At 32.7% G+C, this 27,779-nt stretch overlaps 2 protein-coding genes across 2 annotated transcripts in view; both read left to right on the top strand.

The window, feature by feature from the left end:
* LOC140436337 (uncharacterized) overlaps window positions 1-27,779 on the top strand; it is a 223,365-nt gene that overhangs the window by 37,949 nt on the left and 157,637 nt on the right. The window contains exon 2 of the mRNA XM_072525061.1: window positions 16,562-16,625. The gene's annotated coding sequence lies outside the window, so the exon portion shown is untranslated. The remainder of the gene's footprint in view (window positions 1-16,561; window positions 16,626-27,779) is intronic.
* LOC140437927 (cytochrome c-like) lies at window positions 172-483 on the top strand. The gene has a single exon (XM_072527713.1). The coding sequence runs from the start codon at window positions 172-174 to the stop codon at window positions 481-483; it is 312 nt and encodes a 103-aa protein (XP_072383814.1).

The raw sequence follows: 27,779 nt of genomic DNA, 5'->3' as shown, positions 1-27,779 counted from the left end.
ACGTCAACTGATTCAATAAAAATGGTATTTTTAGGTTGAATCAAAAAATTAAAAATGTCAAAAAATGTTTACAAAATTGTTAGTGTTATTTAAAAATATACATTACAATTTTTAACAACTTATACTATTATAGTAACTCTTTTACCTAATATGTGAAGTGGACAAAGAACCATGCCAGGAGATATAGAACGCGGAAAAAAACTATACATGCAACGATGTGCCATGTGTCACACTACAGAAGCCGGTGGAAAGCACAAAACAGGTCCGAATCTGCATGGGTTTATCGGCAAAGTCGGAGGACAAATCAGTGGATTTAAGTTTTCAAAAGTTAACAAAGAAATAGGTGTATGGACCGAAGAAAAACTCGACCAGTTGCTAGAAGATCCTAAAAAGTTGATGCCGGGATCCAAAATGATCTTTAAAGGTTTGCAAGATGCACAGGCTAGGAAAGATCTTATCGCTTATATTAAAAGTGTTACCTGAGAAGGATTTTTAAGGGGAGTTAAGGTAGGAAACTTAGTCAAGGAGGTTTATTTTAGCATATGATTTTATGAATTACGGTCGTGTGATGTGCGTTTTATCGATGCGCTTCCAACAACTTCATTCTGTTCATTCTTCGAAGCATGCTATTAAGCAAGCAGATTTTTAAATATATAACTGTATTTTCTGTAAAAAAAATGCTAACTTTTTGTTGTTTCAGCAAAATTGACGCATCTTCGATAGTTTTGTGTTTATTTAAAAAAAAAAGTTAGTATTTTTTAAAATGTCAAAAATATTGCTTTCGTTGTACTTAACCATAATTTATTTTCTAAATTATTAATTTTAAATTATATAAATTGTTGGATCTCATAAATGAGACATAAATAAAGAGAATAACCAATGGATAACGTGTAATTGCAATTAGAACAGAAATAGCAAGAATATTATTTTTGTTTTCTTTTTCCAACCAAAAGGCATATGTGTAAAAATTCCGTACATCTTAAGATCTTAAAGTTTATTATTTTCTTTTAAATATTTTATGGGATAGAACTAAATCTCCAAAGCATAACCGTGGCCAATTTTTTTTTAATCTGGGTTCCGATGCTGGAAATAGCACTCTACCCCTACCACCTCCTTCACTTTTTGAAGCGAAGCTTCTGTACTGTCGTTGTATTTTACTTTTTTTCTCTATAGTGAGATACTGAGGCGAGCGTCACAGAACTAGCGCTACAAGATGCACTCGTCAGCAGAAGCGTCATACTCTTATGAAAGCGTTTCAACATGAAAAATAACTAACAAAATACAGACATTAAGTGAAAAGTATAAAATTAAAAGTATATATGTCAATAAAATATAGTAAAATAAACAGAAATAATAGATCGATAAATGTCATAATTCATAAATGTCATCCAATCTAACAATATAAAATCGTCTGTTTAATAACGCCCGATATCATAATCAATTTAAAGTGAATATTAAATAAATCAAAAATCCTCCTTCCTCTTAGGGAGCGTGTCCGTTCCGAACGTTGGTGATCATTCTGGCTATGATGAGTTTGTTGGTTGCTATACGGAATATCTGTGTTGAGGTCTTTCTATACCATGCTCAAGCCAGAATATTCTTCTTTATCCTGGAACCCTTTTTCCTTCAATTTTGTCTTCCAAAATGCATTGGAGTAGCTCATATCTGCTTTAATTAATTTCTCATTTGAACTCCGTTTTGAGCAATTCTACTGGCTTTTTCCAGCCTTTTATATTTCTTTAAATATTTCAGTTATTATTTTTATTTGTTATGCATCTAATACCTTAAGTAGTTCTGCAGGAATTTCATCAAGTCCCCGTGTCTTTCCATCTTATATTTGTCTGACGGCTGCCGTTATTTCTTCTGATATAATTTCGGGACCTGAATTTTCTTCAATGGTGGGTTCGTGTATTGTTTTAAGGTCGTGGAAAAGTTTCTTCAAGTATTCTTTTCATACTTTCTTTTTATCTTTTTCGGTTATGGCAAAATTGCCTTTTTCATCTGTTATTTTTCTGCTGTTACGTCTTCGGAACTTCCCAGCTATTTCCTTTCGATGGACATTAAAGTTCGACTCTGATATTTCTTGACATTGTTGTGTTTTTTGTTTCTCTTTGGCTTCTCTTATCTTTTTTCTGACGATGGTATGTATTCTCTTATATTCTTGGAGATTTTATTTGTTTTTTTCTCTGATCCATAAGTTCAAGTATTTCATCGGTCATCCACGATTTCCGTTTCTCTGTATCTTTCTTCAGGTTTTGTTCTTTTATTTTTCTCACTGTTTCTTGTATGATGGTCAGACTTTACTCTATAGTTCCTACCTTTCTGCATTTTAGCACCTTTGTATATAGGTTTTCACTCACCTTCAGTTAAACATTGGGATCTTTCAGTTTTTTAACATCATACTTCTTCATCGACTTACTTGTAACCTTTTTCATTCTGACTTTGAAATAACCTACAACTGGTACATGATTATAATTTATATCTACCCTCGGGTTTATTTTTTTCCAGATGCTCAGCTGTTTCTATACTACTATATTTACTAGTATGTAATCAATCTGATTTCTTACAATACTTCCCACAGAATCCTGTGGAGATCTTTAGGTGTACAATTTCCTTGTGTGTAGCTAAACCAGGTGTTCATTATTACTAATTGATTTGCTTTCACAAAAATCTCCAATGTATCTTCCCGATCGTTCCGGTTTTCTAGTCCAAATGGTCCAACTGCAAATGATGTTTTCCTGGCCCCAACTTTGGCGTTGTCACCCATGACAATTGTTAGGTCAGGCTTTTTTAACATATTTACGACTTGATTAATGCTATGGTATAGTTGTTCTACCTCTTCTTCTGTTCCTTATGTTATAGATGCATACACTTGAATTATATTCATGTGGATTGGTCTTGCTTTCAGTTGTATGAGCATCACTCTTGCTGAGATTGGGATGAAGTTGTCAACAGATTTTGCCACTTCTTTTATCAATATAATGCCGACACCTAATTCATGTTTGCCGTTATCTGTTCCAGAATAGTAAACGCGGTGTTCCCCGATATTTGCGGTCCCTTAACCTGGCCAACGCATTTCGCTTACTCCCAGATTTATAGTCCCTATTGTAGGTACAGCATATTTATTATAAATTTTCTTTAGCATATTTTTTTGTTTTAATTATAATTCAATTTTTATTATTTTGATTCTTAACTATTGTTCCTTATTATCTATCATTATTGGCCTTTTTCTCTCTTCTTTTTCCACTTTCCCAATTTTTGTCCCCGCGACATTGTAAGTGTGGGTTCCACGGCAGCCGCTGTGGACCACGCGTATGCTCCAAAGCATTCATATCTCCATAAACAAACTACTTAGTATTAGAGCAACATTTTCTCGAATTTACGAATCCAGTATTAAATTTATATTTCTCACGGTGTTTATATTTCGTTTAACTCTCGGCAAGTATGTATTTCTAATTAAAAGTCACAACATCATTAACTTAGTTTCGACATTTATCCAACCTTTAATTGAACGAAAAATATTGTTAGTGACTCAACTCAATTATCTTGTTGCCTACAGAGAGGAAAATAATCTATAATTGATACTAATTTTTACTTTGACATCAACTCTGCGTGAAAATGTCGAAAAACATAATGTAGAATTAAATTAGTGTACTGGTATCGATTTTAATATCGATACACTGAGAAAAAAAGAAATGTATTTTAATCACAGAGCTTTTTAAATACAACATAATTTAAAAAAAAATAATTGGTGATCTTTACTGGATTTGGAGGTGAATAATAATGGTAGTAATAAGTGCAATTATCATCTTTAACAAAAATTATCCACAACAAAAGATTTATTTATTTATTTATTATTTATTTAAGTTTATTTTTGGTAGCGGTGGTCTGCTAAATGTGTTTGTCCCATTAAACTCTTATACGGTATGTGCCATTTCTCTTACCAATCTATCGTGCAACTCGTTGTTGTCCTGCTGCATATTAACAGGTTGCTACTCATTATGAACTTGATCCACAACTGGCTCTTGGTTATGATATTTCCCGTTCGACTTCGCTTCTGATGGTATCGCGTCTAGTCTCTGGGATAAGATTATTTCTTATAATTACCCATTTGAACCATTTGAACATTTCGAATATCTACGACTTTAAAATAAATTTTGAAAATTAGACAAAATATATGCAAATGATGTTCTTATCTTTAATGTTTTGATGAGGGCTGTTATCTTTCACGCTGATAACGTTTTATCAATTGAATACATATTGAAGGTTAATGAGGTAATCGAGTGATAGATACACAATTGCTGATTGTTTTAATTAAAGTTGATAAAACCTGAAGATTTTTATATTATTTTTACGCAGATATGCAAACAAGTTCAAATATGGTTTACTCTAATAATATGCTTAAAATTTATTTTATCTAATTTTGTGATAACGTTTTCATTCATTATTTCATGCGCATTTTAGTAGTACATTATTTGCTTACACGGCAATGATGTTCTGTTGATTCCTATTATATTGATTTCTTTATCACCATCACTTAAAGTAGTAGTAGTAGATCATCATCACGTACTATTTCTATTTTTATAAGATATTCACCTTCAAATTTTCATAATAAAATTTTTACACTCTAGGTAACGTCGGCAAAAAGTATTGTTTTTAATATAACATTGTTTTAGACGTGTTCTATTTTACAGGAACAATTGAAAACCATCCTGGATGATATACCTTATGAAGAACCTTTAATTCTTATGGGTGACTTTAATGCATGAATCGAAAATAAAGTAGTTCCAGCAGTAAAACAAGTCACCAGTAACCAGTTCAGTACAAGCAGTGATCATAGGTTAGTAAGAGTTAAAAAAACGATATCAACCGAAAAAAAATGATAAATAAGAAACAACCAAAGAAATGGACAAAACCAACTAACATTCAGGAGTTCGAAAAATATATTGGTAATTCATTGAAAGATACAACAACAGCAGACATCAATATATTGAACAAACAAATAGTCAACACAATGCAACAGGCTCACACTAAATATTGCCCGACAAGCAAAAAAGATGAAAAACTGAGTCAACCCACGAAAACCCATATAGAACTAAGGCGACAAATGAAAGGAGATAACACTACAAGCAAAGAAGCGATAAATCAAATAAATAAGACGATCACAAAGGCAATAAGAAAAGACATAAGAAACTACAATGTAGAAAAAACAAAACAGGCAATAGAGCAAAATAAGAACATGAAAGTTTTGAAGAGGAGCGTACAAAAGGGGAAAATAGAAATTAACAAACTGAGAAACAGAACTGGAGAAGAAACAACGAACAGAGATGAAATATTAAGAATAGTCGAAGAGTTCTACACAGAGTTATATATATCAAGAAAAAAAGATAATAATACGGAACCTCCAATTACACTAAAAACTGGGGTATTAAACCAAGGATCAGATTTACTGCCCGATATAACAAAATCAGAAATCAAAGAAGCCCTGAAGAAAATGAAAAATAATCGAACCCCGGGTGAAGATGGAATAGTATCAGAAGCACTAAAAATTGGAGGGGATGTATTACTTGAAAAAATTAAATAACTTTTCAATATCTGCCTTCACAGCGCCAATATTCCAACAGACTGGAACAACGCTACTATGATTCTATTACACAAAGCAGAAGACAAAGCAAATTTAGAGAATTACAGACCGATTAGCCTCCTCAGCCATATATATAAGTTGTTTACGCGAATACTAGTTAAGAGAATGGAAAGAAAATTAGAGACTTATCAACCAAGGGAACAGGCAGGATTCCGAAAAAGTTACGGAACAAATGACCATCTACAAAGTATAAAAACCCTAATAGAGAAAGCAGTGGAATACAATAAACCTCTAGTTCTAATATTTATCGGTTTTCACAAAGCCTTTGACACAGTTGAGCTAAGCAAAATATTACAGGCGCTTAAAGAATGCAGGCTAGATTATAGATATACTAAATTATTATACAAAATATTCCTGCAGGCAACAACCACTGTCAGATTACATACTAACAGTAATCGCATAAAAATAGAACGGGGGGTTAGACAAGGAGACCCAATGTCACCTAAACTTTTTAATACGGTGCTAGAACATGCTTTTAAGAATTTGGATTGGATGACAAAGGGAATAAAAATAGATGGAGAATATCTAAACAACTTACGTTTCGCCGATAATATACTTATAATAGCTGAAGATCTAGGTATGGCAAGAGAGATGGTACAGGAACTCGTTGTGGCTACAGAAAGTGTAGGTTTAAATATAAATATCTCGAAAACAAAAATCATGACCAATTTGGTACCCAACCAGAACATCAGTATTGGTGGGAAAGAAATAGAACTCGTAGATAGATATAAATACCTGGGACATGAAATTATGATTGGCAGGGATAACCAGACTCATGAACTGAAGAGAAGAATCGGCCTTGGGTGGGCAGCATTTGGAAAACTGAGAGAAACTTTTAAAAGTGAGCTGCCCACATGCCTAAAGAGAAAGGTATTTGATTAGAGCGTCCTCCCAGTCTTGACGTACGGAGCAGAAACACTTACCTTAACAAAAGCAGCAGCTACCAAACTGAGAGTCACGCAGAGAAGAATGGAGCGGTCCATGTTAGGAATAACTCTGCGAGACAGAATAACCAACGAAGACATCAGGAGAAGAACCGGAGTGACTGGCATCATCGAGAAGATAGCCAGCCTAAAATAAAGATGGGCAGGACACATAGCCAGAATGACAGATGGGTGATGGACAAAGAGGTTATTGGAATGGAGGCCAAGGGAAGACAAGAGAAGCGTCGGTCGACCACCTACAAGATAGACTGACGATTTAAGAAGACTCAATAAAAACTGGATAAGAGCGGCACAAGATAGACGGGGTTGGAAACATGAGGAAGAGGCCTATGTTCAGCAGTGGACTCTTGAGGCTGGATGATGATGATGATGATGATGAGTAAAACTAAGATTTAATGAAAACCATGTCAACGCAAATGGAGAACTCATGGCTAATCTCTGTGCTTTTAACGATCTGAAAATCAATAATACATTTTTCGACTATAAGCTCCAGTACATTTGAAAGGGGCACAAATGTATGATTGATTTTATAGTCACTAATAGAAAAATCCACCCAAAGCAGATTCTAGATATCCGAACTTAAAACTCAGCAGACGCAGGGAGTGAACACAAACTAGTACTAGCAAAAATAAGAATCAAAATAACACCAAAACATTTTCTACAGGAAATCACCGAGGAAAAACTCAATGTAGAATCACTGTGGAACGACTCTACAAGAGAAATGTACCAAAGGAGGCTAGCACAGAAGATACAGCTGAAACAAATAGACGACATCAAAGATATACACGCGAGCTGGGAGAAAATTAAAAACAATATTGAAGACGCAGCAACAGAAGCTCTAGGAAAACACCAAGTCATACTGAACACAAGAAACAACAAGAATACACCATGGTTCAGAAAAGAAATAAAAGAGAAATGAAAAGAGAAACAAGGGGCTTACACGAAGTACAAAACATCAAATACTCCAGAATATCGAGACACCTATAGAAGAATACGAAATGAAACAAAGGATAAATCCGATGATATCAAAATCAAACGTGGGGTCCGACACGGATGTATACTATCACCCTTGCTCTTTAACATATACTCTGAGGAAATCTTTCAAGAAGCAGTAGAGGATGTTGAAGCCGAAATTTGAATTGACGAAGAATGTATCAATAACATCAGATACGCGAATGCCACGATAATATTCGCTGACAGTTATGAAGCTTTCCAGGAGTTAATGAATCGAATCACAGAAGTGAGTCAGATATATGGACTTTCACTGAATATAAAGAAAACAAAATGTATGATGATCTCTAAGAAGGAACAGCAAATTGAAAGAATCAGTGTGAATGGTCAACCAATAGAAAGAGTAAAAACATACACCTAACTTGGTACGAACGTCAATGAAAATTGGGATCATTTCCTACAAAGAGAAATAAAATGTAGGATAAAGAAAGCAAGATCTGCATTTATCCATATGTATCCATAAAAATCAGGTTACTATACTATGATATTATATCTTTCCTATACTGTTGTACGGAGTTGAGTCGTGTACTTTTACAGACGCTACCTGCAGGAAAATTGAGGCTTTCGAAATGTGATTTTATCGTCGAATCCTGAAGATATCTACAATATATTCTATCGTGAACAATCTACGTACGTGGTTCAATCTTCTTTAAGTGCCATCTCTACGGCGGAGGTCGGCAATCATCATAGCTATTAGGACTTTTGAGACGGCTGCTCTGAAAAGTGGTGGAAAAAAAATCACAACAACCACAAATCTTTTCAGAGCAACAGTTAGCAAAATACAGATTGCCATGATGGTCACCAACCTCCGAAACGGATAGACACTACAAGAAGAAGAAAGGCATGTTTTTTTATTTCAAAAAAGGTTCCTCATCAGACCACCTAGTAGAACGCCCCTTGAAAAGATGTAGCGAAATTTGATGCCAGAACAAATAACCCATACCTGAAACCTTCAATAAAGAATATAAAGAAAAACAAAGAAAAAATGTATATACTGATAGATACAGACTAAAAACACAAATTTGAAATTTTTGTTTATGTTATTTTATGGAATGTCTTTTATAATACAAATAGACTGCTTAACAACTTTAAAGAATTTGGTTTATCAAGCTCAAATTATTTTAAAATTGCAATTTAGTATTTATGGGACTTGTATACGTCATACTACTTTACTGTGATACGTAAACGATGCGGAATATGCTTTATCTATATGTTGCCATTAACATTTATGCATAATATATAACGATTTTGAGACTAATATACATTTACAAAACACGAAAAGATTAAAAATTATAACAAAATATACAGGGTGTTAGTAAATAAGTGCGACAAAGTGCACGGTGTAACTCTGCAAAAAAAAATAATGACAGTTTGCTATATAAACGTATATGTCTCAAGTGCTTTGTTTCCGAGATACGGGGTGTTGAATTTTTGTTTATGAATTGACCATTTTTATCTCTGAAACCTGTTGATATAATAATATATATATATATATATATATATATATATATATATATATATATATATATATATATATATATATATATATATATATGTATATATATATAAGCGGGGATCCTACAGCTTCTGCCGCTTCCCGCATTTCGATCGCCATCTTTTTCTATCTCTCCAGGTGTCTTCATCAATGGCTCTGTCTTTCATGGTTTCCATAACACCTTGTATCCAAGACTTGGCTGGTCTTCCTCGTTTCCTTCTATTACTTGGATTGTATTCCATAGCTCTTTTTGGCCATCTGTTGTCATCCATCCTCTGTACGTGTCCATACCATATTAACTGTCTAGTTTCTATTCTTTCAGAAGTTGTATGTACTCTATCTGTTTTTCTTCTAATTTCAGAATTAGGTATACGTTCTACTCTTGATATACGGCAAGCTCTTCTTAGGTAGTCCATTTCAACCGTGTCAACTTTTTTCTTTCCTTTTACTGTCATTTGCCAACATTCTGCTCCATATGTAAGAATGGGCTCTACAATTACTTTGTAGATAGTCATTTTAGTTCTCATAGTAGCTTTGTTGGACCAAAGTATCGAATTCAGAATTTGAACACTCTTCCTGCCTTGTTGCACTCTATAGTCTATATCTCGTTCCGTTGTTCCTTTACTGCAGATAATACTTCCCAAATATTTGTATTCGTAGCACCTTTTCATTTGTCTAATTTCCAAATCCGGGTCTTCGTCTTCACTGTCTATTCGCATATATTCTGTTTTAGACATATTCATACTCATCCCCCATTTTTCGTATTCATCTTTGAGCTTTCTAAGCATATAATCTGCATCTTCTTCACAGCTTGCAATTAGTACTTGATCATCTGCAAAGAACAGCGTTGTCAGATAATGGTTGTTAAGCTTCAACCCCATTCCCGCACATTTTTGTCTCCACTGGTGCAGTGCTTCTTGGAATATGGTCGGGTTTCGTTTGGAATGTATAAATAAAACAGTGAGAAAAAGCGTTACGAAGGTGGTAAAAATAATAAAATGGGAAAGATTTTATGTCGCCGGTTTACAGAAGTCGTAGCAACTGGATATAGGAATAAAAGAGTAGATGATTGAGTAGGACGTACTTGCAATAAAATATGAAGGCTTGATGCGGAAGCTATAGTAAATAATATGAATACATCGGAATAAATTTGAAACAATTTATGAAATGAAAGACTGTTTAGTTTGTATAGTACATTTCACTAATTTGAGACTGTTTTGGTTTAGGGATGAAAGTTTTGTCTTAAACGATCCGCCGTGCTGAGAAAGTTAATGGCAAATTCTCCCAATATTTGAAGCACTGTCGCAAGACAGACAAGCAAACATGAGTAGCAAGCAAGCAAGACACGCAAAAATGAGTAGCCATATTTCCAGTTTTGAGATATGTACTCCCCTGGATTCATCTCATTAATGCCTATCGTTCCGTTTCAAAGTAACCTACGTTTTGGAATATTTCCGTATCAAAACAAACAATGTTTAAAAGAGCCAATCAAGAGACTTTCTTTCATTCACGCGAACTGAATATCGCAAACAAAAAACATGGCAGATTCACTTAAATCAGTGCTTTGTTATTTACAAATTGTTAGCATTTAATAGCACATTAATCCAAATTCCGAAAAACTAAATACCGAAAAAGACAAACTGAAAAATGGAAATGTAATGTTAAAAAACGTCTTAGGTAAGTGCACTATTTGTAACAGTACAGCTTAAACCTCTATTTGAATTAAAAATCTCTTGTTTTTGACCCACCAATTTTTCAGGAGATCTGAAAAAAAAAATTTCTATTTCAGATACATCAAAAAAGTACCAAAATAACCGCAGTGCCAGCACAAATCAACAGCTTGTGAGTGCAGAAAATTGAAACTAAGTAAACTTACAGAAGTCAACAAACGATTCTACTCCAGTTTAACAAAGATTGCACGAGATATATTTACATTAAATAATATTGTAATACAGGATGTAACAAGACGACTTTAGCAGCAAGAATTGCAAGAGGCCTAGAAGATCAGCGAAGACAACGACGTGCAAATATCTTTTTAATTTGAGTGATAATACGGTTGTAAATGTCTGCCCAAACGCATTTCTAAATATATTTCGTATTATACGACAAAAGAGTTAGATCAATCATTGAAAATTATAAAAAAGACAGTAATGTACCTATTGAAAGAAGGAGTGGAGACAGAAAGACAGCCAAATTTTGTGGCTTTTATAATGAAGCTAAAATGTATTGAGTCACATTATTGCCGTGGAAAATTTAAATGGAGATATCTGTCTGAAAACTTAAATATTACTGAGCTCTACCGTTTTTACTCAAGTGATCCGTCAAATGAACCTGTCAAGAGAGGCTTTTTCCAAGAGGTGCTTCAACAAAAATTTCAATTAAGACTTTCGTACACGACGTACAGATATCAGTTCCACATGTTTATCACTAAAGGAAAAAGTAAAACGATCTGAAGAAGGTGAGAAAGCAAATTTAATATATCAAAAAAGAATCTACAAGCTACGAACCAGGGCATTCTATAATTTACTGAAGGAAGAAAATACCAACATAGTCACTTTCTCCTTTAACCTTCAGAAAAACCTGTCCTTACCAAAAGTGCCAGACCAGCAGGCAGCTTTATTTACATAATCTCACTGTCGTTCAGAAATACTCAAAAGCTGCACTTGGGCCTCAGAACTCATTCAGCTATTGCTGGACCGAGGACCAATATGGGAAATCTTCCAATCATGTATTCAAAATTTCAACGTTTTAACTGGAGTGTTTCGAAGCTTAACCAAGTTAAAGAAAGGTTATCTCGTATCAATAGTACCATACTTGAAGCCAACAATATGCAAAATGTGACTCAGGAGAAGTACATAGACGTCAAGAATTTGCTTAAAATTCATTTTGGAGACACGGCTCAAAAATCCAAGGGTTGGAATACTACAAAGCACCTTTACAGAATATGGATCTACCAAGCGTACCTAACCACGAAGACTCATTATGTGATCTACAAAATGAAGAAAATATAGCACTATCTGTGTAATTTCATTAAAATAAAATTAATTTTGACAAAAATGAGTTTTGATTTAGCTAGACCCATTTCAAATGACTTGAAGGCAGCGAAATTTGTATCAAAGTAACCAAAGTTACAGTATTAGTATCACAATCGTCATTTTTCTTTTTGAAATTTCTCAGTAGATACTTGACAGACTATAAAAAATATGTGTGAAACAAACAAAATCCGCATTACATATTTACAACAAATTATAATAATTAAGCACATCGTAACCGAAATAAAGCTACTGTCTGTCCCAAACCTTTTTTTCAGTGCGTCACTAATTTTGACATAATATAGGATTTTAAGAATGTCGAGAATTATTGCATGTCATTTTAGTTAAATTTGACAGTTGCAGGATCGTAATCCCTCTTTTTCTAATTGAAAATAATTTAATAATTTTAATATTAGTCTTTGTTCTTTCTCGATATATCTCGGCATATTTAAAATATTTTTATGACAATAAATACAAAATTCAGTTGACGTTGTGAAAGTACTGTCAAGATCGAGACCTTCTGCGTCAAATTATATTTATGCGCATCATCGATTGGATATCTATTTAGCGTATTCTAAACTCCAATCAATTATACACCCGTAAGTAGAATTAGCTTTACGATAAATAATTTTCTAAGTTCTATGTATAATAATCACAGACTCTCGTTTTTTTCTGTCACTTCTAGCTTAATGTGTTAGAGAGAATTCGATTAACTATGACGCACTGAAAGAAGGGTTTGGGACGAACTATACCACAGAATTTCGCGGTTCCTGTAAAATTGGTCAAGATGGAGATTGGGGACTTTGATAATAGGAGACTCAAATACGGTTTTAACTGATAATATATTTTAAACTAATTTAGAAAAATGTAAAATTATTAAGGCAAAAATAGAAGAAAATTACAAATTCTATTGTTTCTAAATTGTATTGATAAGTATTTACTGATAAAATAATAGCTATAACACTAAACAATTTTTTTAATGAAAAAATGAAAACATATTAAACAGATTTGTATAAACAAATATTAGACTTACTCAGATTCTATTTTCTTTAGCATATTACGACCGATTTCGACCATTACAATTTTCTGATCATTTTCAAATCTCCCGAACAAGTTAAATTAATATAATGCTGATACAGGGAAGGTTGGTAAAAAGGCGTGTACAAAACGCTTATTTATGCTATATATTTTTTTAAGTATTTAGTCTGTAGAAAAATAACAAAATACACACATTAAATGAAAATTAAAAAAACTAAAATTATATCTGTCAATAAACGATAGTCAACCAAACATAAATATACAAGATCGGTACTAAAATTCGATTCGTAAACATGCTCGTACGTGAAAATTCATCATAAACTTTAAAAGTTATAAACGTCATCCTATTAAATTAATAATCGTCTGTTTAATAACCTCAAATAACCGTAAATTCAATTTAAAATGAACATTAATTAAATTAAAATTAATTAAATTCAATTTTTAATATTTTTATTTTTAATTCTTGTTCCTTAATATCTTTCATGATTGGCCTTTCTCTGTCTTATTTGTCTTCCTATCGATCATTCTCTTCATTTAAAACTTCCAGTTCCATGTGTTCTTGGTTTCTAAACTTAATTGATTAATGTTTGGATATATCGTCAGTAAAAGTTATTCTTTTTGTGAAACTTAAAGATCTACTTACTTCTTTCTGATACAGACATAATTAATAACAATTAACAATTTTAGACACAAATTAACATAACAAGAAAAATAAGGAACGACAAAAATAAAGCAAAATTGATAGAAACACAACTACCAATCTACTAATTTAAACACATTTTAAATAAGTTTACTCTTAATAATGAAAAAAGCTGTAGGTTTTATAAAACTTACGTGTGATACTTAAGTGTACGTAACAAAAATAAAAAAAATATTTTTTTTTGGAAATTTTATTGTCTATCAAACAAAGTTATTCAAAAAATGTACACTTTTCCTCTGGTATGCAGTCCATGGGCTTGCGTATATCTTCAATTTTTTTTTATTAGTTGGTACTTTACCATCCGGATAGGCCAGAACTGTTGGTAAAAATGGAATTATATCACTTATTTTAAGTTGTTAGTAATAAAACCATTAATATATTCCGATACTGTTACAGTCGCTGGTTGGTTTGAAGAATAAAAAAATGGTAGTAGTTTGAAATCTGGAAAGTGATTTTTTATCCTTTTCTTTTTTGCTTATTGAGTCGGTAGACAAACACATTTTTTGTAATGTCTAGGCCACCACTTTTTAAATTCAAAAATATTTTATGTTTCCAGCATTTTAGCAAGAAACTATTTGTGTCGTGTAGAATTTACTATCATTTCTGTATATTTTTGTGGGGGTTAACACGGGCAAAGTTTTTTATGACTCTTTTTATTGCCCCAAAGTTTCTACCGTTCGGCAAAAAGGAATGGCCACGTTGTGGAAAGTACTGGTTTATGGTTTTAAAACTTTCAGTATCTACTAACGAAAGTAGAAATCTCACCATAGTATGATTCCAGTTTTGGCACAGCTGTCAGAAAATAAGTAAAGATGTTTCACAGCAGTAGACACTTCACACTTGATATAATCCCTAAGAAATGAAGCAACTTCATCAGGACCTCTTTTTTTTTTCTTGCATATTGTGAATTCCAAATACTTTGTAGGTTAGTTGTCGTAAGTAAAAAGTCTCCTGTGCAGGAATAAGTGGAAATTAACGATTTTGCATATAATCAAACGTCAGGCCACATACAGTGACATCTGTCTTGCATATCTCTGCAATTTCTGCCATTTTATTGTGGAACTTCTTTGCACGTCCTTTATGTACAGATAATTCCGCAACGGCCACGCGCTTCTCTGTCTCGTTTAAAGATGGACTCTTAATTTTTATTTCTAATTGTTCACATTCACAGCAAATGTCTACCTGTAGACGTCCAAAAGATATAAAAAAATGTTCCTGGAAAATCTTTAAATAAAATTTATACTTCACTAAAGGAAATTTAGCACAAAATATGTCATACATAATTCGCACCTTCAATTTTTTGTCTAAATAATGCTTCCCTTTCCCTGTGTAATGTGAAATCTTAGTGGGAAAACTCCCATTTTGAGTCTTAATCTGTTTTATTTAATTTTCAGACTTAGCATTCCCTGAAATACTTTTTTCACGTTTATCTAGTGGTGCTTTTCCTTGTACAAGAAACTCAGAAATTCTTCGAATTATTTTATGACTCACAGTGACAATTCATATGAAAGCTTTTTTGCAGACAATAAATTTGCCACCCGAGCCTGTCAAGGAGTAACTAATGTTATATCTTCTATTCTTTAGATTTTTATTTCGAGGTCATCCCTTTCTTATTTCACACTTTCCCATAAACCCTTGTAAGTATTACTCTTGTGCATTCTTGGTAAGCATGATTCTGAAGAAGTATTTCAGCCACGTCAAGTATTTCAGTGACAACTACAAAAAATATATAATAATTTTACGTTTTGAAACTATCTTTACCTCAAAACTTACCGACAGTCTCCTCCTGGTTTTCTTGTAAGTACAACATTACCTTTATAATTTTTATATTCTTTCCCACACAGCCTCGCTTTCCTAATAATTTCTGACTAATTATATGTTTTACCTTTTTTTTACTTTTTTCTAAATTCAGATTATTGTTCGTGCAATTTATTGTAGCCATCTTGATCGTTTTGTTTACAAAATGACAATTCCGCGCCGAAAAAACATCAGTCGATGACTCATGTGGTTTTCGAATGGAATGGGTATTATTACAGCAAGTCGAGACTGATGACGTATAAAACGTTGACGTATAAAAAACGGATTTATGAAGAAATTTCAATATTGCCAAAAATTGGCTCATATTGTTTCTGAAAAGACCGATTCAAATGTTCTTACAGCCTTCTTAACCTTGTTTAGCCCTTATACATCATTTAATTTCACAACTATTTTTTGATATTATCATTTTTTTAGAAGTAATTTTTATTGAAATATAGAAATTAATTACAACATCGAATATACAACAAACTAAATATAGACGAAATACCGGTATAATCCATATTAAAACTGCGATCAATTCCAATCAAACAGTCAAGCAAGTTAATTCAATTTTTTTTGATAGTTTTTAATTGAACCTTAGTAAGATGGCGTAAAAAGGTTTCTAATTTTAATGTGCTCTGAATTTATAGACACTCTGTATAAAATAACAAGAACAAAATGACAAACTATAAAAATCTATTTCTAGTTAGTACTTATTGTGAATAATAAGTATAATAAGTTCGTTCGAAGGTCGCTCGATATTTTTAAATAAATCGAATTAAATATAACATTTAACCGTGCTACGAATCATTTACCCTTTTAATGGTACATTGTAGCTAATTAGATATGCATTTAGTAGACCGTGATCAAAGAGTAAAATATCGCTTTGCTTTGTTTCAGAAATAAGCAGACTCTGGTGACAACTAAGACGGAAGAGGTGTATTACACCTCCGATAGAAATAAGGTTGGTATTCGTGTCGATGTTTCTTAGACTTAGACAACCATCTCAAATGTCCAAGCTATTGTTATTGAAATTTGAAGCAGGATACGTTTTTTAAGGCTTAACTGTATTTTTTAAAGTAATATACAGCTTGTTTTCGTTTTAGTTCCATTTAATAACTATGTAAAAGACTATTTAAAACAATGTTTTCTGAACCGCAATACTTGGTTAGCAAATGTATATAATTCTAAACGGATTTTTATATTTTCCACTAATTACTGTATAAACATTGTCATGAATGCATATTAACTGGCTTCCGCTAGCAGGTAATAAGCCCTCTACGGATAAAAGGGTTTGTACGAATTGGCTCCCGATGAAATTCTCGGAAATTTAGGTAGGTAGGTGATTGATTTTATTGAGATGGCCAGTTAAAAACTAAAATTTTTCATCATGCTTTAAATTCGTGTACTCAAACTTATTTTAAATTAGTTTGCTCTTAGTATTACGTCTTGCTTGTACTTGATCATATCGTCGTAAGAGATGCAAATTACAGAAATATTAAGCGTACGGGGAAAACCATGCTAGATGTGAAAGTTTTAAATATAATTTCCACAAGTTATTGTTGAGAGAATTAAAGTGATAGCGTAGATGTAAGTCGTATGTGAAAACGGAAACTTCCGCGCTGTACACAGTTCTCGACTTTGGTAGTGAGCACAATCATGAGAGCAGAAGACTGGAAATGCTAAACCACCAAAAACTCAACAAGTCACTGAAGAGAAAGGCAGTTGAAAACATTTATGAGAAGCCCATGAAACTTCTTCACAAAGAAGTGAAAATTTTTGGCGTTAAAACGCTTACTGTGAATGATGTATATCTAATCAGGAACAGCATGTACTACAGTCGGAGAAAGGTATTACCGAAACTACCAACGAATATGAAGGAAATGAAAGAAAGCAGTTCTTGTTGAATAACGATTCGGATGCCAATTACACCGCTGAGCTTCTGTCCATGAAGTCCCCTCTCCTTTATCCCATTTTTTTTTATTTTAGTTTGATGGCCTTAGCCGAGCCAATTAGCCAGACAAATAATTCCTTTGTCCCATGGCGTTAAAACGAGTCAACCAACCAGATGATGCATTAAAATCCCTTTCTTAGCCTAACGCGACAAAAAACTGTTTTGCTTTTACAGCAATTATTGGGGCTGATATGGGTGTACTCATTTTACGAACTTGGGCTTTCCATTCTACCAACGCCGTCTCTAATTCTTCATAAGACGAGGTTCTTATTGTTTTTCTTTTCTTTATGGCAGAAGAGCTTTCTGACATTGATGTAAAAGAAAAAAGTTTGTCCTTTTGTTTTAAAATGTCTCGTACTGTCGACTCACCGATACCGTACTGTAGGCATATAAGTTTACGGAAAGCACCGTTTTCAATTTTACTTATGACTCCTAGAGTTGGAACTTTTGATTAACCGTCAACACAACTTTTGTTCTTTTTTCAGACATGGTAACAAAACAATAAAAACAATGCACTGTAGCTCAAAATAAAACACTAACTCACAACAACGATTAACTGAATGAACTGAACGAACTATAACAAGTAAGTTAACAGTACTTTATTTTGCCACACAGCAGACAAATAATTAGGTCGTCTATTATAACAAAGAAACGATTTGAAGGGTACAGGGGAAAAAGAAGGAATGTCAGAAATTTTCATTTCAAATTGAGTTGTGTCATGAGATAACACAAACAATAAAATCCTATACAGGAGAAGAAAGGGGAATGTCAGGATGTTACCGGTATAGAAGGGGAAATGTCAGTTGTGAATCACGCAGAACTAAGTTAAGATGCTTTTATTGTTACTCATTGTTTTCGTGTGTTGCTTTGAGGTGAAATATTTGAGGTTAGTCTCTTCAAGTTACTGATACAAAATTATTTTACTATGCCAAGTGATGAAGAACTAAGTGATATGGATGTAAGTAGTTCAGCAAATGTAAAGTTAAGTAAGAAAAGAAAATAATTTGGCCGCATGACTAATGTAAGTAAAAAACTTAGATTACAAAATCATGTTCCAGGGCCTGACTGTCACTGTACAAGATTCCAATGTTTGCAAAATGTTTCTGAAGGCTGTAGGAACAGTATTGTGCAGAAATTTAATTGAATGTGTTCTGTTGATGAACAAAACTCATATTTAAGTGGTCTAATTACCACACAACAAATTCAAAACCGACTTTCACGTCAAATGGAAGAGAACGCTAAATTTAAAGATGCCATATATAGTTATAGAGTAAGGTTTATAAATTATGAGAATACAATAAGAAAAGTTCAGGTTTGCTTTAAAGCTTTTATAGCCATCCATGATATAATTAAGAAAAAAATGGACGTCTTTCAAAAATCTTTCAAAGAATTTGGCATGTTTTTAAGAGATCCTAGGAACTTTCCAAAGAACAAAGAGAAGCAGTAACGAATCACATTAGTTCGTTTAAAGTCAGAAAAGGCCATTACAACTTAGCAAAATCTTCCAAAATGTACTTACCAGAGGAGCTAACTATAAATAAAATGCACAAAATGTATATTAAAAAATGTCCAAATTTAAAAGTGTCTTATAAAACCTACAGAACAATTTTCTCAACCGAATTTAATTTATCATTTGGGTATCCCAGGAAAGACACATGCAGTACATGTGATTAGTTCCAAGTAAAAATAAAGAACCTAGAAGTTGAAAAGTATAACATTATTTTAAGAGACAATGATGGTGCTCTTAGGCTAGGGAATGAAATAAGGCGCTTAGAAAATGAAAATAAACTCTATAAATTAAAAGCAGACAAATTTTATAAGAGAAGCTACAAAAAGAAGCAGGAAAAGCAGCAATAAAGAAGTAATTTGTTTTGATTTCCAGAACAACATACCTCTCTCACCTACACTTTTTGTAGGTCTCTCACCTACACTTTTTAACATATATATATATATATATATATATATATATATATATATATATATAGATCAGGCTTTGAAAAGATGGTATAGAAAATGCGGAACAATGGGCATACCAGTACAAGAGAATATATTACATTCACTACTTTTCGCAGATGATCAAGTCATTTTTGCACAAGACAGGGAGGATATGGAATATATGATAAGGAAATTAAAGGAAGAATATGAACTTTGGGGACTCAAGATAAATATGTGCAAGACCGAATACTTATGTATTGGACCCGAGGTTGCAGATTTAAACTTAAGTTTAGAAGAAGAGACTATTAAGAGTTGTAAGGCTTTTAAGTATTTAGGAATACTCTAACCAAAGAAAACAAAAAGAGGATCTTTCAAAGCATAGTGATGAATATTACCCTATATGGACCTAACTGGGACCCGCCGGGAAGAAGACGGAGAGGAAGACCTGCTACAAGATGGAAAACATACGTCGGAAATGCTATAATAGATAGAGACATCATAGAAGGTGACTGGTAGAATAGAGTGCTGTGGAGGACGGTAACGGCGAGCTCATAATGGGAAAAGCCAAAGAAGAAGAGAAGAAAAAAACATACCTACACCTAACATTTCTACAAATGACGTCTAGTACAGGCGCCAACTTTCTTTGTATAGTTTTAATGTCCATCAATCGGAGCCAGTACATTTTATACTTATCCTGAAACAGTAGGAAAAAAAGGTAGTGATGATGTGTGCTTAATATTGTACGATTTCTTGATATAAATGTCCGACGTATTTCCATGTTCTATGCTTCATGCGGAGGACAAAACAAGAGTTATACTGTTTTAAGATTTCTCCACAACCTAGTTAATTAGCGAAAGTGTATTCTTACAAAGTGGTATTCTACCGCTATCCAAATTACATGAAATTTTTTAAATCAAAGTGTAAACATACCAAACGTATGATTTTTTTTTAATTACCATATATAACAAAATATATCATTAATATTAGTCTTATAACTTTGAAAATGCTCTCCTGAAAAAGTAAACAAAAGTGACATTCCTCCTTTTTCCTCTGTACCCTGCATTTGTTATCTTTTTATAACAAAGAAATAATGAAGTTCGTTAGTCGTCTTTGTTGGTTACTTTGCACTACAGCAACAGAATAATATATTTCTGCTTATAATAATAAATTACTATGTTTATTGGAAACAAACTACAATTTTCTTTAAAATCATATATTTTTATATTATATTTATAATAGTAATGATAATACATGTATATACGAGTATATACATAGATAATTTAAAAAATTTTCTTCATATATTACGAAGTAAGTTATTTAATATAATAAAACTCTTTATCCTTAATACCGCTGCAGTATTTTGTAAGTACTAAACAAATAATTCTTTGTTATTCTCTATTATTTTTACTACTCACTCACCTTTCACTCAAAAGTATGAACATTTTACGTTCATACTTTTATCAAATATTAGTTCGATTTTCCTCGCAAGATTAACTTCAAAATTAAATTCCATTAGATACCTTACTAAAAAAAGATAATAACTAAAGTCAATAATAAACAAAGCTCTTCAAAATAACATCATCGAATCCAATCAAGTTCTATCAGAAAATAATGTGTTTAACCTAGATGTGTACTTTTCTCAGATCGGACTTTGTCTACAGAACCGGCCTGAGGCGATTCGAGATAACTATTAACGCAAAATTGTATTTATATTAGAAGATAGTAAATATTGCTTTTTTCACAGAAACCTACAAATTATCTGTACTTAAAGGTATAAAAAGTATTTTACTAAAACGATTTTAGAAAAAGTTGCTTCCAGAACAGTTTAGTTAGTTGTAAAATAAGTCATTTTCACAACACTATACAGACTTGACTAACTTCTTCGATTTAAAAATTTTCGTTTGCAATTGAGGGTCACTAAAAATTCCAATTAAAATGCTAAAACTGTCATACCTGAACCTATAAATAACTCCCTTACAAGGAAGCTAATCTTATATATGTTTATGTAATTTCTTTACTTTTACTGATTCTTATTTTTATAGTTTTCGATATTTCTAGTTTCTTGGGTTTTCTTTCCAGATATTCGGCATTTCAAAATGACGATTTCAAATCCCCCACTTGCGACAACAATCTTAACGTTTTTTCAACATTTCCTTAAAACGATGTTGCCTGTAAAATAAATTGCTCTTTAAAATACTAACGTTGGTTAATTTTTACCTATTAAAATGTCGAAACTGAACTATAACTGAATCTCTAACTTACTCTTAACCATAGACATATAATACAGATAGGCTGACTGCTTCAATACAGTCGCGTTCCACCAGTGCGACAGACAAAACTGACGCAAAGTACTTGCATCTCGTTCTAATGGGCCGGATTTATTGACCACGTAACCTTTTCTTTGGTCATTTAGGAGGTAAAACCTGAATAATACTAGCAATCAGCTTAAATTATCTACAGACCGTACTGCACAGCGTGAGAACTTCAAGAATAAAGTACTGCCTAGATCTCAATATTAGCAAAACCAAATTCTTGGTTATAAAGCGTACAAGTTGGGATCCTAGGCGCTAACGAAGAATGAAGAGATCTAGAGAGTCAAAGGTTCAGCTACCTCGGAACTATTATTAACAAACAAACACGCTGTTGAAATAAGGTCCAAAATCGAAATTGCATAGTCCATATTTATTAAGATAAGCTTCTTACTGTGGTGCAGTAAGCTGAATTAGTGGACCAAGATGCCGATAGTAAGGTTCTACGTTGTTTCGGTGTTTTCGGAGTCAAAGCCTGGAGACTATGGTAAGCCACTGAAAAGAAGATCGACGACTTCCAAATGTAATGTTATTTTATGCCCACAGCAAATATTGACATATTGATACAACTCAGATAAATCAAGAATCAAAGAAACGCGGACAAGAAGAACTTATTTAGCAAGAAAGGAACTTGGTATGTACGCAGTTTATTTACAGCTAGGAACTTAGTAATGCTGCCAAAGGGAAAAAAGACTCAATGTAGACATTATAAGAGTTAGTGATCCGCAGTGGAGCAATAGTGGTCATTACAATATCAATAGAACAACTTTTTACTGTTCCGGTAAAACTTAGAAGGATACACAACATAAAGGGTGTTTTTTTTAGAGCTATAGAAATGTAAGTTGGTAACACTTTTTTACCTGTTGGCCATTTTGACAGCTGTTAAAAGATTTATTTTAAGTTTGGTTTAGCATTTCAGTATGAATAGACTTGACGCCTCAACAGCGCTTCCAAATTGTAGAAATTTATTTTAAAAATTGTGGTTCTGTTCGAGATACATATCGCGCATTACGTCCACTTTATTTTCAACATAATAGTCCATCGGAGCATGTAATTCGATTAACCATGAAACGTCTTTGCACCACGTTAACTTGAAATGATAATATGCATCGACAGACACGTCGTACAGTATGTACAGAAGAAGTTGTTGCTGCTGTAGAGCGTAGCATACAGGAAGACTCGAATCGGTCTATCTGTCATCGTGCACAGCGGTTGGATACGTGTCCATCGAATTTATGGAAGATTTTGCGGAACGAACTTGCTTTGCCTGCTTACAAAATCCAACTCATACAAGAATTGAAAGTATATCATCACCTAGCAAGGCGTAGATTCGAAGATTCGGTGAGTGGATAGAAAACGAGATTGCCGTTGATTCCGATTTTCATAAGCGAATTGAGTTTAGTGATGAAGCTCACTTTTGGTTGAATGGCTACGTCAACAAACAAAACTGCCCTATTTAGAGTTAAGATAATTCTCAAATGTATGTTGAAAAACCATTACATTTAGAAAAACTTACTGTTTGGTGTCCTTAATGGTCTGATGGAATCATTGGATCGTGCTTCTTCAAAAACTATGCTGGCCATAACATTACAGTCGGTGGTACGGCTATAGAGCCATGATTACTGCCTTTGTCATTCCCCAATTGAACAAACATGATGTGCAGGGGCTGTCGTTTCAATAAGACGACGCAACATGTCACACAGCTCGTGTCTGTGAAAGAAATCATATTTAAATTATAATACCAAAAGATTATCTTTCGAATAAAGTCAATTGATAAAAATCATCTTTTGTTTTATTCCATATCCAAGTTATATACCTCTAAAAAAACACCCTTTAGAAATAAATACATATGTCCCCCTGCAGACAAACTGGATCAAAAAGTTCTTGAATTTTGTGAACACCAAAGAGAGGTCTTGAGATTAGTGGAAACCTCCAAAATAATATTATTCTTGGTGATCTCAACGCAAAAGTTATTAGTGAAAAGTTCCAAATCGTGACCGGGACACAAGGAAATTATATACCTGCAAATTTTACAAGATAACCTTAACTACATAGTAAGGAATCAAATAGATTACATCTTAATAAACAAGCGATTCCTGAATAATATAACTACAGTGAAAGCCAAATAAAGTTGCGTTCACGTCATCATTGTGAACATTTGCAGCGTTGTCAGATGGTTCATAAAGTATGAAAATTAACAGAAAAGAACTGAAGTAAACAAAAAAGGTGAAGGTAGCTAATTTTACACTATATTAAATGGAATTTGAAAACGAGTTTTTCATTTGTTTTTTGTTATTTACGTTCATGAATAGATTTCACAAAGTAAGGAATTTCACAATAAAAGTGGTAAGGTTATTACTGAGTTACCAAACAGTAAATATAATCAAAATAAAACCACAAGCAATATAATAAAATATTTTTTAATAATGAACGTATTTTCAAAGACAAAACATGATATAAAAAACAAAATCAACGAACTAAACATTTTCTGAATCTGATTCCCCATTAGTGCCACTCTCTCCACTATTAACATTTATTACTATTGGACTAATTTCTTGACGATCAAATATTCTTTCTCTCTCATACCATTTAAATATTTCTCTTTCAGTATGATTGATAAAGTTTTTCACATATCAGGAGTAATCATGTAAAGTGCCCCATGCCACATGTTTAGGCATTTGCTGGCGCTGTTACCATCTCTACCAATGTGCCTATTGTAATATTTTTTAATATGCCCCAAATTAATTCAACAGGGTTAAAGATACAATGGTAAGGAGGAAGACGTAAAACTATGTGTCCATACCGTTCTGCCATATCGTCCACTATATACTTGGTTTGTGGTTTATTTCTAAAAAAAATTTTAAAATAAATGACATTTATAGGTAAGATTATATCTGTATATTTACTGAGAAACGATGCGCAACAGTTCTGTTTTGAACATCATATGGGAATAGGGAATGTTTTTTTTTTGTCAACCACTTCTCAATAGCACTTTTTGACCATCCTGTATTCGGAGTTTTATCCAATAACATACTGTGATAAGGTGCATTATCAAGTTCAATTAGAGAGAAGGATTCTCTCTAGAGAAGTTTTGCAGCAACTGATATTCAAACCATTTCAAGAAATTTGCCTGGTTCATTTCCCCATGATAATCGCTAAGTTAAGTTTTCGAACAAAATATTGCTTCAGCACACTCTATAAATCCGGTTTTATTTCCAGCATGGGGTATAATATATCTGCAATGATATTATTTAAATGTTTATATAACAACTTTATGTTAATACAACAAACCTTTTGCCATCCGTTTTAGTGGTTTTAACACTCTTTGTATTTTCATTTTGCCAAGAATGACCAATGATCCCATTTTGAAATATCCAAGTTTCATCGACAAACACGAATTGGTATATACCTTCATCCTTCGCTTCTTTATACTTTCTCAAGAATTGTACTCTTTTACAAACAACATTATTTAATTCCATAAGTCCTGATCGTGGATTGTCCTTCATTCACTCAAACCCAAGTTCTTTGAGCAATCTTTTTAAAGACGTGGTACTACCATTAAATAATTTTTTATCTTTCAGTTGGGACCACAGTGATTGAACCGTTACGTGCTGTTCTAAAAGCATACATAAAGAAAATGATGTTAAATGTATATTTGTTATAATCATACTTACTTCTCTGGTACATATTGTAAATGGTATCACTAATAGAGCTTATATTTAAAGTTGTTGTATTTGTTACTCGTTTATTAGTGCAAGGCTTTTTCTTTGATGACTCGAACAGTTCACCTTTTTTTGCATTTAACATATACTGCTTACTATTCTTACACTGATTTTCAACGCAGCTGCTACACGCTAAAATAATACAAATTTTTGTAAAGTAAAGTAATGATATTGTATTCGCATATTACCTCTTGCACAGCGTTTAAGGGTAACAATGGGTCATTATTTTTTTTTTTCTTCTTTAAAATAGTTAACTAATGAAGCCACAAGTTCTTTGCATCGACTATTTAGCTGTTTGGGATTTTGACAACTAAATAAATGTTTTTCACAAGATAACCTCAAGAATCGATGATACCATGAGTACAAAAGTTACAGAACACTGATTGAAAACTCAACAAACGATGCGGCAACGTGACAATATTTCTGGTAGTGACTAATACTCGGTCATTAATTGGTGGTTTCTTCATGAACATTTTAACACAAAATTTTACAATGAGGGACGTCTAAATCCAAAAAAGCTATATTGTATATACATTATTTTGTTACAAAAGTGTTTTTATTGATCGGGATATTTTTAGAAGTGATTGTTTAGCAAACTAAAGTAACATACACTTTTCTATAGAAATGTAGCCACAATACAATAGAATTACGACCTTGGTGACATGTACGCAACTTTATTTGGCTTTTACTGTAGCTTGAATCGGATACCCAGGAATAGATATTAGTTCCGATCACAAACCGCTGATAGCAAATTTTAAATGGATAGAATATTAAACAAATAAAACAAAAATCTTCCAATTGTCATTTATATGTGACACTACTGATGTAACTGTCAATATCTAAAAAATCTAAAGAAATGAAATTATAATTCCAAAGCCGATTGAACGAAAGCGAACCAATATGCACTGGAAATGTAAAAGAACCTGATTAAATAAAGATTGTTTAAACAATTATAAAGGAATCTACATAAAATGTTCTGGAATATGACAGTCAAAAACACTGGATGACTGAATAAATACTGTTGGAAATGCTAAGATCAAGCAAGATGAAAATGCTGTAATTAATATCGCTGACCTCAAAGAGATGCCACCCACCTGAGAGAAGGAATGTCGCTTCCATTGATCAAACTTGTAATCTGTTAAAATCTGGAACAGATTTTTTTCTTCCACTTCGTTTAATAACCCTCAGGTTTCTTTTTTGTAAAATTATTTATGTCCTGCGGTTGGCCCAACTGCAAAATCTCTAACAATACAAACACAACTTTTCTATATCATTAACTGTAATCTAAAGTTCAAATTCAATCATTTTAAGTTATCCTTTAATCTTGACGAATGTTGTAAAATGGGCCACGAAATACGAATCCCGAAAACCTCTCCACAGTTTGTAGGCGTAGGGCGAACAACTCAACGCATGATGACATACTTTCACAACTTTCCGGATTTCTGTTTGGCGAGGACGGAAATTTAATTACGGTTTTTTAGATTGAAGAGGAGCGAGAAGTATCTAAATTTGGAAAAAATTAAAAGTTCGAACAGAAAAGAAGTACTATTGTTAATACCAAATATTGGTTTTACAAAAACAAAATCAAATGGTTTTAATAATATATAATGTTTTTTTTTGGAATTTAGATATTTACGAAAGTTTCCATTTCAGTTTTAGACGCGTCTGTATAGTATCCTGTGTAATTGAAATGGGAGTTAATAAGATCTCTGAAGAGTTGTATGATAAGATTAGGGTTAGTGCTATTTTTTTTAAATTGTAATAGACTGCAATTGACTGTTGGAATTTTTATAATCCAAGGTGAAGATAAAGATATGTTTTTGTATTAATATAAGGATGGAAATTGCTTCTAGTTAAGTAAGTTCATTGCATGATAAATTCTGCGGGAACATGGAAAACTTTATATCTTGATTTATAAATTATTAAATCTTCAATGCCTATATGTAAACAAAATCTTTAGATGAATATATAAATCATAATAATAGTTTAAATTGGTGAAACATCACAATATATAAAAAAATGTTTATTACATTCACTTCCGAGTATCTTTTAAGTCAAGTTTTAGAATTTCCAATTTTCATTTTACAACATGTTTTATTTTGGAAAACTACCACTGCTATATATAATCCAATATTACCGATCAGATTGGACGCGGGCTCTCGTTTACGCCTACAACATGAACAAACGAAGAATACAAT

The sequence above is a fragment of the Diabrotica undecimpunctata genome, chromosome 3, assembly GCF_040954645.1.
Source record: "Diabrotica undecimpunctata isolate CICGRU chromosome 3, icDiaUnde3, whole genome shotgun sequence".
NCBI classification, from domain to species: Eukaryota; Metazoa; Arthropoda; class Insecta; order Coleoptera; family Chrysomelidae; genus Diabrotica; species Diabrotica undecimpunctata.
This window is presented reverse-complemented; position numbering and strand designations above follow the sequence as displayed.